The sequence below is a fragment of the Tenrec ecaudatus genome, chromosome 5 (assembly GCF_050624435.1).
Source record: "Tenrec ecaudatus isolate mTenEca1 chromosome 5, mTenEca1.hap1, whole genome shotgun sequence".
Classification (NCBI taxonomy): Eukaryota; Metazoa; Chordata; class Mammalia; order Afrosoricida; family Tenrecidae; genus Tenrec; species Tenrec ecaudatus.
The window spans coordinates 180,497,265-180,513,367 of record NC_134534.1 but is presented as its reverse complement, the minus strand read 5'-3'; the positions used below and the strand labels follow the sequence as shown (position 1 = coordinate 180,513,367).

The window sequence follows — 16,103 nt, the reverse complement described above, 5'->3', positions numbered from 1 at the left end:
CCCGTGTAAGCCCAGCAACTTGTCAGAAGAAAACTCAGATTCACATTACTGTGTTGTACTAACTACCGGGTGATTGCAAAGCAAGGGAGTGGCTGTACCTCCTCAAAGGTGGGAACTTGTGCAGTCCCACCAACCCTTCCCTCTGAAATATTTAGCTGTTTAGCTATAGAAAGCCCGGCCAGTGATGCAATAGTTAAGATGCTTGACTGCCAGCCAAGAAGTTAGTTGGTGGTTTAAACCCACCCTTCGTCTTCATAGGGAAAAATTACCTTCTAGGAAACCCTAAGGGGGTCAGTGCACTTCCACCATAACTTGAATGAAATGATGGCATCTAAAAATAGAAAGTGTGTAAGATTTTCTTCTTAAACTTCTGAAGCCACAAGATAACAAGCAAGGGATTACTTTAAAATGGTAGAATTTGTTGGTAGTTGGCCTGCTGCCTGCCTCTCCCCTTATATTTCTACAAATAAAATCAAGCTTTAGAAAACTGCATCTCTCAGTTTTATTCCTGATGCAGCTTTGTTCTGTGATGTTCTGTGTAGCATTCTATTTGTATAAATTATTGAAAAGATAGTTTTATGTAAATGAGCCAACCTGTATATATTTTTTGACTTCTTTCCTCATTGGACTCTGTAGAGTCACTGACTAAAATTGCTACTAGTAATGAATGTGACCAACATAAAGCTGAGGGTTTTTTGAGAGTTGATAGAATCTGATGTACTCCAGATAATGATAGCTGATTAAAAAGTTTAATACAGAGATGTATGCCTTCTATTAATATATTGGGCACCTGTGTGCCAGTCACTACGAATATGGAAGGGAGAGGGAGCACTAGAACTGAGAGAAAGCGGGCGTAGAGTAGGGTGTGGGCTAAAGGAAAGAATCCTTTTGTGTAATTGAAGACAGGAGCAACCTACTTCGCGTTTTTTGTGTGTGCTGTCAGAACAGTCGAATGCAGTGGAGGGAAATCACAGAATGGGCATTTGGTGCGGCAGTCGAAGGTGTAGTGTGCAGAGTAAATGGATTGGCTTTAGCTTAGTGCTGTACTAGTTCATTGAAATAGTTAGATAATAGAGAGCAGCTTGTTACTATTCTAGGGTACATCGTGATGCTTATTTTTGTTTATAGCTGGAGAACACTGGCACAGTTTTAAAGTGATTTGTGAGATTATTATTTGCTGTCAGGCTGGTGTTACTGACTGCTTTCAGCATGGGCCCTTGGTGCCATTCGTGAGGCCATTCTAAGGGGCAAGGGGAGAGAGATCAGTTCCACTCTCATCTGTTTTTTTCCCTGTGCCTTTTGGGTTGGATTTAATATTGGAGATTTAAAAAATGTTTTGAAAACCCTATTAAAATAGTTTACATTCTATTGCTAAATGACAAATTTCAGAGTTTAAAAAAAAAAACACCCCCCAAATTCTAGGGTGGTAATCTGTTGTAGCTTTCCCACAGCAGTAATTTAAGAAAAAAAGCAAAAAATAATGGAAGTCACACCTTGAGTGCTACCCATCCGCAGTTACACTTAACCTCTGCTCCACCATTTTCCCATGAATGTTCTCATGTTTTCATTCCCATAGATTTGACTTATTTTCTCAGAAATGTACTTTGAAATTACATTTTAAAAATTATAATTTGACCAAAAAAGAAAATGAAAGCAAATTTTAAAAATTGAGGTTTGACTGGCATTCCATAATGCTCACCTTCCCGACACAATCGCCGAAGACAAAACAGGTGCATAAGCAAATGTGGTGAAGAACGCTGATGGTGCCCAGCTACCAAAAGATACAGCATCTGGGGTTTTAAAGGCTTGAAGATAAACAAGGGGCCATCTAGCTCAGAAGCAACGAAGCCCACATAGAAGAAGCACACCAGCCTTTGCAATAACGAGGTGTTGAAGAGATTAGCTATCAGGCATCAAAGAACAAAAAAATCATATTGTGAATGAGGGGGAAGTGCAAGTGGGGGCCCAAAGCACATCTGTGGGCAACTGGACATCCCTGACAGAAAGGTCACGGGAAGGAGACGAGCTAGTCGGTGCAGTGTAGCAACGATGAAACATACAACTTTCCTCTAGTTCCTAAATGCTTTCTCCCCACCACACCATCATGATCCCAATTCTACCTTAAAATCTTGGCTAGACCAGAGGATGTACACTGTTATAGATAGGAACTGGAAACACAGGGATTCCAGGGAGGGTGGGGTGGTAAGGGGGAACCAATTACAAGGATCTACATACAACCACTTCCCTGAGGGATGGACAACAGAAAAGTAGGTGAAGGGAGATGTCGGACCGTGTAAGATATGACAATAATTTACAAATTATCTAGGTTTCATGGGGTGGGAACAGGAGGGAGGGGGAAAATGAGGGGGGAAATTGAAGGTAGAGAAGGGAGGTGTACATTTGAGTGGGAATAGATAATATGAATGTGGAAAGAATAAAATTTCTAGATTATGGTATCAAAGTCTTTAAGAAGGGGAGGTTTCCCTTTTGTTTTAACTATAAGTATTTTCACTACCTCTTTAAAGATATACTTGAATAATAATGTAGCTGAAAGCTTTAACAATTCTTAGCTACTATAATATGATTAATAAGTGTCACTTACCCTCCCTCCCTGTCTGTTAGTGTCCATTTGAGTAAAAATCTATATTTAGAAACAACCGTATTACTCCTAGTATAATTTGACTAATGCGCGGGGCATTTCTAATAATACCGTATTTCATCTATCCTTTATTTGGGTTTATAGGTAGTAAGTGATTAGTGAAAACCAGAGAGGATGTTAAATGTGTTGATTGGCAGCTGTAGTAAAGTTTTCTAAAAACTTACATAATAATTTCCTATGTTTGAAAGGATTTGTTGAAGTTTAATACTCTTTAAAATGGTATACCTGTGACACTGTAGAGCCCCGGTGGGCATAGTGGGTTACAAAGTGGGCTACTCACCCCCAGGTGCATCAGGAGAGAAAGATGTGACTTTCTACTGGCATAAAGCTACTTATGGTTTTGGAAACCCAGAAGGGCAGTATGTATGTCCTGTCCTATAGGGTTGCAATGAGTTGTACTGAGTCGATGGCAATGAGTGAGTGAGTCACTCATTTAAATCTGGGAATTTTACAGTAAATCTTTACAGTATCTTAAAAGCTTTTGGGGGGGAGGGGCTCTTGTTTTAATAACTTTTCTCATTTATATTGATAGCAACACAAGATACCATGTCCTCTATATACAGCATTCCTAAAGGGGATTACAGTAACATCTTAGTAAAATAGAAACTGATTAAAATAAAATTTAGAATTCAAATATTAAAAAGAAAGTGAGACCAATGTGAAAGGAAATTGGCTGTGCTATTACTGTTGTCTCAACAAGGCAAAGATGTGTTTTTTTTTTTTTTAGAGAGTTTCTGATGTCATGGAGACAAAGGAGTCAGTAGAATGGGAGAACAGGCCTTGGTGGTTAGTTAAGGTAGAAGGAGTGATTCTAGTGGAGATAGTGAAGAATATCACCAGTAAGATTGTTGCCATGATGTGAAACAATGAGAGAATGAAACCACCTGTGTGATTGTTAATAGGCAGGACTATAGGAAACACAACCCGTGTTAAAAAATAAAATCCCAACTGGTTAACATTTAAGAAAGTTTTTCTTAGATCATTTGCTGCGGTCGTAAGAATTAGTGCAAAGTGACCCAAATAACCTTCCATCGGACCAGAAGAAAACTACTCCTTAGGGTTTCTAGACTGTAAATCCTTTTGAGAACAACCGTCCCCCTCCCCCACCCCACCTGAGTCAACAGCTCATGGGTTTGAACTAAAGCTTAACCTGCTTTACCAGTCAGAGCTGCTTTAAAGCCTCCTCCAGTTCTCCCTTAAGGACAATTTCATCTAGAACTTCAGTACCCCAAAAAATGAAAGCCAGCTCGGAATTGCAGGAGACACATCTTTTGCAATTTTCACCAGTTCAGATGGTCCTATTTGCGCGTGCAGTTTGTGTCAGTGCAGTGCAATTTTATTACAGGAGACAAAGATTAATATGACTAGTCAAGGCGGGCAGCTTGTGAAATAAGCACGTTTGTATTACTAGTTAGTTTATTGCTGAGTAGTTTTCTTAGTGTGGGTGTATCAGTTTATTTAACCATTCACGCATTGAAGGACAGGTGATTTTTTTTTTTAACTGCTTTTGGGCTAGGATGCATTGACTTAATCTACATAATTTTGTGTGGGCAATTTTTCATATGTCTGGTATGTCAGTAAATTAGTGAACTGCTTAACTTTTCTAAGTAGGGAAGTCTTCACCTAGTGTCATAAATCATCAAATTAGATTGCTGTCCATTTCTACTCGGCCAGAATTTAATCTTCAGCTATTGTTTTCTTTGTAATCAAAGACAAATAACAGCCTTTAACATACTCTTTCACTGGTTGTTAATTTAACATAGTAGCCATGGCAATGGACCGAAGCTTATTGATGATGGCACAAGCTCCTTGACCATTGCTATGAGTTGGTATATATTGAACTGCGACTTACAGCAACAATTTAACTTTTTATTATTTGTATCTAGTTTGTTTTACTCATAAAATAAGCAAATTTTCCTGGATTGCCTATTATTTAGTTAGGTTTACTTAACATTTTATGTATTTATTATTCAGACATGTAATATGTAGCGATGTGTATGTTTTATGTACAAGGGTGTGTTAGGTTAGGTTGACTAGAGCAAGAAATCTAGTGGCACTTACATAGCAAAGGATGCCAACCTAGTCCAGCTCGAGTCCATAGTCTTCCTCAGGCTCACACACCATGGGCAATGATGCAGAAAGTAGGAAGATCACAGGTTGTCAGTGCAAAGTCACTTGGATGCAAGGTTGGCAGTGGTTCTCAACCTTCCTAATGCCACAACCCTTTAATACATTTCCTCCTGTTGTGGTGACCCTCCAACCCTTAAATTCTTTTCAATGCTACTTCATAGCTGTAATTTTGCTACTGTTATGAATTGGGTGCCCCCTGTGAAAGGGTCGTTTGGCCCCCATAGGGGTCATGAACCACAGGTTGAGAACCACTGTATTATAGAACTCAGACAACTCTCGGGGCCAGCAAATATGAGAGGTGAAGGCAGAGAAAAGTGAGGGAGGTACCCTCACTGTTGACAAGGCCAGAAAGCCTCATCTTTCTCCAAAGAAGCTTTCAGAACTGCTGACCCTGCTGTGGATAGCAGCTGAACTTGAAGCCGCTATATCACCAGGGTCACTATAAGTGTGCATCAACTCCATGGCAGTGAGTTAAAGTAGAAGAGATATATAAACCTTGGATACATGAATAGATTTTGTTTTTTAATCATTTTATTGAGGGCTCGTCCCGTCCAACTCATCGCCATCCGTCCATTGTGTCAAGCACATTTGTACATTTGCTGCCATCATCCTTAAAACTTTTTCTTTCTACTTGAGCCCTTGGTAGTAGCTCCTCATTTTCCCCCCTGCCTCCCTTCCTCCTTCCCCTCACAAACCTTTCATCATTAATAAATTATTTTTTCCATGACTTACACTGTCCGATGTGTCCCTTCACCGACTTTTCTGTTGTCCGCCCCCAAGGAGGAGGGGGTTATATGTAGATCATTGTGATCGGTTCCCCTTCTCCCCCACCTTCCCCTTCCCCTCCTGGTATCACTACTCTCATGATTGCACCTGAGGGGTTTATCTGTTCTGGATTCCCTGTGTTTCCTGCTCTTATATGTATCAGTGTACATGCTCTAGTCTAGCCGGGTCTGTAAGGTAGAATGGGGATCATGATAGTGGGGGGGGACTAGAGATAACTGGGGGGAATTAGAGAACTAGAGGAAAGTTGTAGGTTTCATTGTTGCTATACTGCATCCTGGCTGGCCCTTCTTCTCCCTGTGACCCTTCTGTAAGGCGATGTCCAGTTGCCGACAGATTAGCTTTGGGTCTCCAGTCTGCCCGCTCGCTCCCTCATTCACAGTGATAAGATTTTTGTTCTTGGATGTCTGATACCTGATCCTATCAACACCTTGTGATCACACAGACTGGTGTGCTTCTTCCATGTGGGCTTTGTTGCTTCTCAGCTAGATGGCCGCTTGTTTGTCTTAAAGCCTTTAAGATCCCAGATGCTGTATCTTTTGATAGCTGGGCACTATCAGCTTTCTTCACCACCTTTACTTGTGTGCCTGCCATTGCGTCGGGAAAGTGAGCATCATGGAAAGCCAGTTTAATAGAACAAAGTATTCTAGCATTGAGGGAGTGCTTGAGTAGAGGCCCAATGTCCATCTGCTACCTTAAGACTAGACCTATAAAAATATACACATAGATCTATTTCCTCATTGTCATATGTAAATATATTTACATGTGTGCGTGTTTGTATTTAGACCTGTAAATGCCCTTTGCCTCCTAGTTTCTTCCTCTATTTCCTTTTACTTTCCTCTTGTCCCATTATCATGTCAGCCTTCATTTGGGTTTCAGTAATTCCTCTTGTTTACATAGCGCTTGATCATTGATCAAGCCCTACCAGACCTCCTCACCATCAATTTTGCATCACTTGTTGTTCCCTTGTCCCTGGCTTTAACACCCACTTCCTTTCCCCTGACTCCCCCTCTCCCATGTCCCCCTGGAACGTTGGTTCCATTGTTTTCTCCAGATTTTATTGATGGACCTGGAGAGAGAATAATTTGAACAAAAAAAAAAAACAGAGCAAAGCAACAAAAGAAAAGAAAACAACAAAAAGACCAGCAACAACAGAAAAAAGAAAACCTTGTAAATAGTTCAAGGTCTGTTTGTTGACCGTTAAGAGTGGTTTCCAGTTGAGTCTGATGGGGTCCCACACCCTGGCCCCAAAGTCTATTTTTGGTCTTCCCTGGGGACTTCATTGTTCTGTTCCCCTTTTCTATTGCACACCAATCCTTATGACACACCCCTGCATAATTACCCTCATGAAGGAATCATCGAAGATCTGGATGCTGTATCAAAAGTGAAGAAAGCAGATGGTGACCTGCTATGAGAATAGCGGCTGGTGTTTTATAAGCTTATCTTAAACAACCAGCCAAACCCACACGGAAGAAGCTTATCAGCCTGTGTGATCCAAGGATTGTAAATAACATCAAAGATCAGAGGAGGGAGTCTATTAGAATTTATATGCTGAACATCTGGTGGCAGAAGAGAGTGAGAGCCTAAAATCATTTTCAGAGTCCCTACCGGGATTAAGCCTTCATTGAATTCTCTCCGTTGACCAGGAATAGCTTTGTCCTCAGAGTGCACCAAAGTGAATTATGCAGCTATGGTTAGTATTCCCTCTTGACAACATTTGTAATTTGTTAATCGTTTTTCTTTTATTTGCTTCCTTTTGAAGTTTGTTTTTTTTTGTTAGGGTGCTTTGTACAGCTTCCTTTACATGAGATCCTAGGGTAGGTAAATCCATAGAGATAAACAGTAGTTCATAGAGTTATGGTAGGGAACGTAATGAATATTAAAATGAAAATGTTACAAAATTGATAGCGGTGATGATTGTCTATCTAAGATATATTTAATCAATGAACTATTGTCACAAGGGTGCCAGTTCATGAATGCATGGTGGTGGATCAGAGATTTAATTTGCTAGTATTCCATATTCTCCTGTTCCTGGTTTTCCTTCTTTTGCTCCAGGCAAATTAGAGACAAATAATTGGGATTTCGGCAGCTCCTCAAAAGCCTTTGAAACCCCAAGTTACTGCACAAAATACTGAAAGATAAAACAGAAGCAAAACACAGTGAAATCATGATGCTAAATCTCCAAATCAAGGAAACAAATGCCTTTCGTTGTTTGGGGGTATATAGGCAGGCTTAAGTACTTTTGAGAATTCGTTGTCCAGAAAATGAAATCTATTTTTTTCCCTTAGGTTGGTACCTAAATATTCCCCTATGGTCTCACCTTCAGAAGCCGCCTATTTCTGAATAGCTAAGTTTACCCCCAGTTCTCTGAACTCTTGTCATCCTGTTCTTACTTTATCTATTGCTTATAATCGTTTCCTTGACCTGCAGTGTCCTTTCTACTTGGTTCACTCGTCTTAGATTATCTTTGTTGTTTATAGCACTGGTTTTTAATGTATCTGACAGTTTGTCCGGCAGATATAGGGCATAAAACATACTTGTAGGATTTATTTTCCTCTAGATTTTTTTTGCTTTTTCAGATTGAGTTACATGTGAATTTCTATGTTAAAATCAGCTCTGTCTTGCTTGCTTGATTATTCAGTAAGTACATAGGCACGCTGTGCCCTGGTTACCGTTTTGTACTATAAAGATTAAAAGCATTACCTTGGGAAAACTTGATAGCCCGTTTTCAACCATATCTTTTACCTTTTTTTTTTATTGAGTCTTAGGATAATTTGGTCGATTTTCCTAAGATTGTCTTTCTTGACTATTTTTAATTCTAACCTTTATTCCTTCCCTCTCGCAAAGATATTCTTTCTTCTCTTAGACTAGCCATAACCACTTAGCTAATTTAAAAAATAAGAACACAGGGAGCAAATTGGGGGGAAGATTATGCTGAGCAAAGTGAATCTATTAAGAGGGCTACTGTGGTAGGCAGTACATTTTAACTTGAGAAGTCAAGGAGAACATCCATGAGGGTGTGGCATATTAACTACGACCTGAAGAATTATCCAGAATATAGACAAAGAGTTAGGCCCAGTGTTCCAAGAAGAGACAATAAATGTGAAGTGTCTAGGCAGGAAATGACTTCGCATGTTAAAGAACTGAAAGAGGCCAGCGGGGTGAGAGTGTAGTGAGCAAAGGTGGTGAATGTTGCATCCTGGAAAAGCAAATTGGGCCCAGGTGGTATAAAGAAGTTTGGCTTTCCTTTGTTCTCATTAAAAATTCAAAAGACATGTTATGGCCTGAGCTAAAAACACTTCAAAGCTTACTTTGACAGTCTTGTTGAATGTTCTGAAATGGAGGCAAAATAGAAATGAAAATGGAAGAACAACTTGAAGAACCCAGTGAATTTTGAAATGGTTCCAGTTAGGAAGTGGAGATCCTTACCAGGATAAATTCTACATAGCCCTGTCCTTAGGCATGTGTTTTTCTCTGTGGGTGGTATTTACTTAAGCAGTTCTAATCACTAGAGGATTCAGGTCATGAGCTGATGAATTTTCTAAGTAAATAAAAGTATAAGATGGAGTATAGGGAATTAGAAGAGACAGATTTTAGTATTAATAAAACCCATACTAAGATTTAATACTGAGAAATATTTATGTCCATACCCAAGAAAGATCCAACGCAATGCAGAATTTCAAATATTAGTTTCACACACCAGGTAAATTTTATGCTGAGAATACTTTAAAGGGGGCTGCAGCTAGGCATTGGCTGAGACCTTCTAGACATCCAAGCCAGATTCAAAGGGTCTGCGGAGGTAGTATCATTGCTAGCATATTGATTTTAGCTGAAAGCCGAGAATGCCAGAAACATGTTTAACTGCTTTATTGAATAAGGGAAGGCATTTGGTTGTCTGGATTATGACCAATTAGAGATAGCATAAAAGGAATTCTAGAACACTTAATGGTGCTCACTTAATCTATAAATAGACCACGAAGCAGTCTTTTGCACAGAACAAGGAGAAGAACTTTGTGGTCTAAAACCAGATGCATGTCAGGGCTGTATCCTTTCATCACACTTAGCAAATCTGTGTGCTGCGCAAAGATCTTGAAGCTAGACCACGGGAAGTATGTGACTTCAAGATTAGAGGAAGATTCAATAACACCTACAATACCTTACTTGGATGAAAGTGGAGAGGACCAGATGTGCACTTGATAAACTAAAGATCGGGGACTGCAGCCTTCAGTATGGCTTAAAATCAGTTTAAAGAAATCAAAGATCCTTAAAACTGATCCAATAAGCAACATAACAATGGAGGAAAAAAGTTGTCGGGGATTTCAATGCCCTTGTAAGCAGCAATCAAGAAATCAAACATTGGCAGATCTACTGCAAAAGATCTGGTTCAAGTGTTAAAAGTAAAAGTATCACGTTGAAGACGAAGGTGCATCTAACCCAAACAATGATGTTTTCAGTTGCCTCGTATGCATGTGAAATCTGGACATTTTTATAAGGAAGACTGGAGAAGAAAATAAAACCTTTATAATGTTGGTGAGAAATACTGAATACCATGGAGTACCCGAAGAATGAACAAAACGGTCTTGGAAATAGTGTAGCTAAGAATGCTCCTTGATTGTAAGAATGGTGGCCGTTGATATTTATTTAGACACGTCACTAGGAGACACCAAACGCTCAACAACAGTGCCACCAATTTGATTTCCAACTTACAGTAAAACCACCTGTGGGTTTCCAAGGCTCAATCTTTATGGAAGTAGAAAGTGCCATCTTTCGTGGAACTGATGGCTGGTTTTAAACTGCTGGCCTTGTGGTTAGGCTTCCAACAATAGCTCATTGTGCCCCCAGGGTAGGCTCGGTCCCTGGAAGAGTACAGCAGGCACCCTAAGGTTGAAGGTCGGCAAAATAGAAGACCTCAGGGAGATGGATTGATACAGTGACTACAAAAGTAAACTCAGGCTTGGGAACAAATGTGAGGATGGTGCAAGACTGGGCATTGTCTTATTCTGTTGTGCATAGAGTCACTATTGGAGCCAACCTAACGGTACCGAAGAGACGTTAGAGGCGAAAGATTGTACTATTTTGAAAATGCAGATAAAGCATAGCATTTCCGACTTGATGTGATCTATACTATCCCTGTACACCGACCATTACCTATTTGACAAGCGACGAGACTAGATGGCCGACTTGGTAAAAAGCCCCTGGAGCTGCTGCTGGTTTCAAACTACCTGCCCTGCAGTTAGCAGCCCAACCCATAACCAGTTATGGCCATAGCAAAATATAGATCAAAGTCATTAGTGCCTTCCCAATGATTGATCTTTCATTAGGACTGGTCCTTGACATGGTTACTGACCCAATTTGTGGGTCAGGTGGAACAAGTGCTATGAGTTCTTATTAGTCATACTTAAGTATAAGAATGGAGCCCTGGTCACGTAGTGGTTGTTACACATAGGTCTACTATCTTCTGTATGGGGTTGATATGAGTCGGAAGCAGTTAGCATATACGTTTTATATAGGATGATAGTATTTATTTTAAATCGATCTTTATTAATGAACTTCGGTGAGAACTTTGTAATTTTTGTGAGCTTGCTATGTTTGGTTCATCTAGCGGACTCCTTGGTATTTGTGACATGTATTTTTGCAGTTTGTCAGTGTTCATCTAAGTGGTAAGCATCTTTTTCAAAGTTTACCTTAAAAGAAAGTGTTAAACAATTAACAAAACCAAACACCGCTGTACAGTGACTGTTGAACAGATTGGAACTACGTGAATTTTTGAGGCTGTAAATAATCGTGGGGGCAGAAAGCCCCATGAACTGCTAACTTTGTGGTTAGCAGCCCAACTCAGAATCACTATGCCACCAGGGTTCCTTTAGTAGCCCAGATGCACTGCTGTTCGGTTGATTCTGATGTAGAGTAACCCTCTAGAACAGAGTAGAACTGTGCTCTGGGTTTTCCAAGTCTGTCAATCAGTTTTGTTTGCTTTTTTGTTTTATTTTGTTTTTTTTGGCTGTCAATCTTTATGACAGCAAGAATGCCTTATCTTGGCTGGTGGGTTTGAGACAACCAACCTTTTTTTTGGGTGGGGGGTAAAGTAAGGAGAGAGTACTAGGAATAACTAAGATGCTTGACTATACTGTTAGTGTTTTCTAAGTTCTGTGTTTATAAAAGTACATAATTTTAAGTGGGTAACCCCTACTCTGTTTTCCCCCATAGGCCTTATATTTTTAGTGTGCAATTTTGCACAATTAAAAGCTGGCATTAATTATATTCATAGTATTTGCAATCATCAGCACTCTGTTTTCAACACCCCAAACAAACTACCCATTATGCAGTAATTCCCCCCTCCCTCAAACCGCTGGTTGGTTGCTTCTAGTCTATGCAGTTTTTCTGTGTTTGCCTATTCTAAATATTTCTTGGAGTCCGTGGGTGGCACAATCAGTTAATAGACTTGAACTGCTGACCGAAATGTCGGCAGTTTGAGTCCAACCAGAGACATCTTGGAAGGAAAACCTGGAGATTAAAAAAAAACAACTGAAGGACGCCCATGGTGCAACAGAATCAACTCAGTAGTAATTGTGGGCTTGGGGGGAGAAGAGGGAGGTGCAGATTTTAAATAAAGGTAATTATAACATTTTGTGACTGGCTTGTTTCCCTAAAGAGTAATGTTTTTGATTCATTTAGCATGCAGCAGATTTTTACTCCTTTGTTTTGGAGTAATACCACGTTGTATGGATACACCACTTTTAAATCCATTAATCTGTTAACGCTTAGGTAATTTTGAATGATGCTTCAGTGAACACTGGTATAAATGATGAGTTGTGTTCTTTATTTCATTATTACTGCCGTTTGTGATCTTTAGAAATCTAGAATCTATTTTTTTTTTTAGATCATGTAAATTCTGTTATATTCCTTTTGGGATGGGAAATAGAACATGTAAGTTTACAGATTTGGGGCACTACCAAATTGCATGTCTGCAGTCGTGTAGTACATTCTATTACTCACAATAAGCAGCACCGACCCCCAGACTTGAGGTTACTTAGAGTGGCTCTTTGTAGCTTGACTTTGTCGTAAGCTGGAAATTACCTGTATCTCGGTGAGTCTCTTTTTCCAAGTCTTAGCTGTATACCTGGTATGTTGAACTGAGTGGACTAGAAAAAGAAATCCAGAGATATCTCCTGTATAAGAAAGAGCTTTATATTAAGTAATTATATATCCAGAAAAGATCCCAGCCTAGTCCAACTCAAATCAATAAACCCCTCTTTGGACTCACATACAGCGATGCAGAATGCAGGAATATCACAGGTTGGGTGCAAAGTCGTATGGATCCTGTGGTGGTGGGTGCATCTCCAAGGCTCTGGCAATAGACAGTATCAGCCAGAAAGCATGAAGGTGAATGGCAGAGAAGGGAAGGTTTCCAGGACCCTCTTTATGAAAAGGCTGTGACCTGATTAAATGGCTAAAGTTCACCTTTACACTTTTATATATCTTCAGGTCGATGTGATTTTATGTAACACAATCAGCCCACGGTGGAATTGCAGTTTTATGATAATTAGTTCTGTGTGCAACTGTCGAGGAACCACTAAACTTGCCCACACCAGTTACCATATATACTCATGTATAAGCCGAGTTTTCGGCACATTTAAATGCCATTTTTGTGATAAAATTAGGTGCCTTGCTGATATTTGGTACAGCTTATACTCAAGTATCTATGGTATATAGTTTGCTCGAGAGCTTAAATTTCTACACATTCTGGAGAAATTGAATACTTACTTTCTAATATTTTTTAACTTATTTAATTATTTCCCTGGGGACTCGTATAATGCTTATCACAACCCGTACATATTTCTAATATTTTTATAATGGTTAACCTGAGTGAGTATAAAAGTTTTATCTGAGTTTTGTTTTGAATTGCATTTACCTACTAACAGTGGTAAGAATATTTGATTGTGTTTAGTGGCAACTTGGGTATTTTCTTTGGAGAAAAGTATGCACATCCTTGGCTCAGTCTTTTTAGTGGTTTGTCATCTTATGTTTAGTTCTGAAGTGCCTATGATTTGGTTCGGGTCGTGAGAGCTGGGACAAAGACAGTGAAAGGCAAAACAATATTTATAGAAAGTTGTAAGGCAGTTCAGGTTGTGTGGTGGTTACAAGTTGGGCCGTGGGCTGCTAACTGCAAGGTCAGGCTTTCTAGGCGCGTAAAAAGCTGTAGTCTGGGAAACCCACAGGGACAGTTCTACCCTGGCCGATAGGACCTCTGAATCGGAATTTACTCCATGACAGTGAGTGAATCATTTCTGACTTAAATCAGCCGCCTTTTAGTTTTCCAATGAAAGCCTGCTGGGACAACCTTTGTGACCCTGGGAACAATGAAACAGGTGCATAATTGGGGGTGGGGGGTGATGGAGCAGGAGGCCTGGTGTAACTTTTCCTGGGGCATTTTATTTTCTATCTTGGAAAAGCTAGAGTTTTCCTTTAAAATAATAATGTCTTCATCCTGTTGGTTTTTCCTGTGTCCTTAGAAAATCAAGATCACCCTTTTTGGAATCCCAAGAAACAGTTGCCTATAACCCTTTGAGTTCACGTTCCATCTTGAATTGAACTGGGCTTACAGAATACTTTTTAGATTGGACCTTTCGTGGGGGAAGTGGCACCCTAAGGAGATGGAGACAAGTGTAATTACTAAAAGAATTTGTGTGCCGCCGTATAAGTGTACAGTAGACATTTAAAAACACATTTTGTTTGACTAAGAATACTTTTTTACTTAACTCATAGGCATCCACTGCCTAGCACTTAAAATTCTAGACTTTCAGAAGGAAAGTGGTATTCAGCATAAGCTATATTTTTGTCATGGTTTAAGCTTCATAAGTGGGACCTTTTGTAATTCAGCTTCTCACAAACTAACCAAGGTAGCAGGCCTTTTTCTAAGGATAGCATTCTCAGACCAGACTAGACATTGTATCCTTACAGCATTGTTATCTCATGTATTAAAAAAGGGATTTTGTATTTTACATAAAAACATCATACAGCAAAGTAAAATTATAAACACGGAGATATGCTTACCACCAGGCATTTCCAGCATAAGTATTGTAATACGTTCCTAGGAGATCTGTTAATATTGCCTACGTTGGACTAGGTTAAGTGACACTCTCTTCCTATATATCTTGTCACCTCACTAGCTTCCTTTGGTCTTTATTGAATCCGGTTCTAGCTTCCCTAATGAGTGACCACTAACTGAAAAGTCAAACGCATTGCCATTGAGCTGATTCTCACTGGGCAACCTGATAGGACAGTACAGAGCTGCCCCTTGGGTTCCCGAGGCTTTGCAAGAATCGTCACAGGGACAGACCACCTCATGGAAAGGTGGTTGCAGAAAGATCGATTAGTTGTGTAGAAGAATTTTATACCAGTTTCCTTCTGAGTACCTAGTGGTTATAGTTTTCTCAGTAAAGTATTTTTAAAGGACACCAAAAAATGAATGATTACTAGTAATTAGTACAGATAGAATTTTGCTTAAGTAACAATGCTTTTAAAGAACATTGTTATGTAGGCTATCAGCTCTGGTAGTAGTGCATACATAGTTTAAAACCACATCTTTAGCAGACTCATAGGTACTTTATATATTATAGAAAATGTGAGTGTGTGTGAATTCTAAATGCTATACAAAAGTATTAATACACAGATGGTCAGAATATAATAGGGTAGAAACTAGTTTAAATTAAATTTGAACAAAATTGTTAATTCAGTATGCTTTTTCTTTGCCTTTTTAAGGGACCAGTTATTCTCCACAAGAAAATTCACACAACCACAGTGCTCTTCATAGTTCAAATTCACATTCTTCTAACCCAAGCAATAACCCGAGCAATAACCCAAGCAAAACTTCAGATGCAGTAAGTATTGTAAACATGACCAGTTTTATCTTTCAGAATTGGTTGCAAAAAAAAAAAATCCAATCCAATAGCAAGTCTTGCTTAATAATCTCTTTTATTGTTTTGAAATGTCTTAATTAGAATGGATGTTTCTTTCAATTGGTACTGGTGTGTCCCTATTTCTGACTAATGAGTTAAACTTTTAATTTCTTGTAACTGGAGATAGTCAGAAATACCGTTTTGGTTATTTTATCAGCATTCCCTTTAAGAGCAGAATTTTAGCTTTGCTGTATCTGAGATATGAAGAACTTAAACTGTGAAACTACTTTTAGTTTCACTTTAAGTAGTTAAACTTGCGCTTTGCCGTGTTTCCATAATATATAAAAGGGCACAATTTTAGTGGACTCTGCTGGACCAGACCAAAAGCTACCGTTGAGTGAATTCTAATTCATAGTGACATGTAAGACGAGACTAGAACCACCTCGTGAGAATTCTTGGCTGTAAATCGTTACTAAAGCAGACCGCCGCATCTTTCTCCTGCAGAGCAGCTGGTCGTTTCTAACCACTGGCCTTTTGATGGGCAGCTGAGTAATTGTGCTCTACTGAGTGCCTTATTCTGCACAGCAACCCAAAGCAAAAATAAGCACAAATCAATTCACTGCCATCAAGTG

General features: G+C 39.4%; 1 protein-coding gene across 7 annotated transcripts in view; it reads left to right on the top strand.

Moving 5' to 3' along the window:
- WAC (WW domain containing adaptor with coiled-coil) overlaps positions 1-16,103 on the top strand; it is a 75,634-nt gene that overhangs the window by 24,032 nt on the left and 35,499 nt on the right. For all 7 annotated transcript variants that reach the window (XM_075550371.1, XM_075550373.1, XM_075550368.1 and 4 more), the window contains exon 4: positions 15,335-15,453. In XM_075550371.1, coding sequence (XP_075406486.1) covers positions 15,335-15,453 — 119 coding nt within the window. The remainder of the gene's footprint in view (positions 1-15,334; positions 15,454-16,103) is intronic.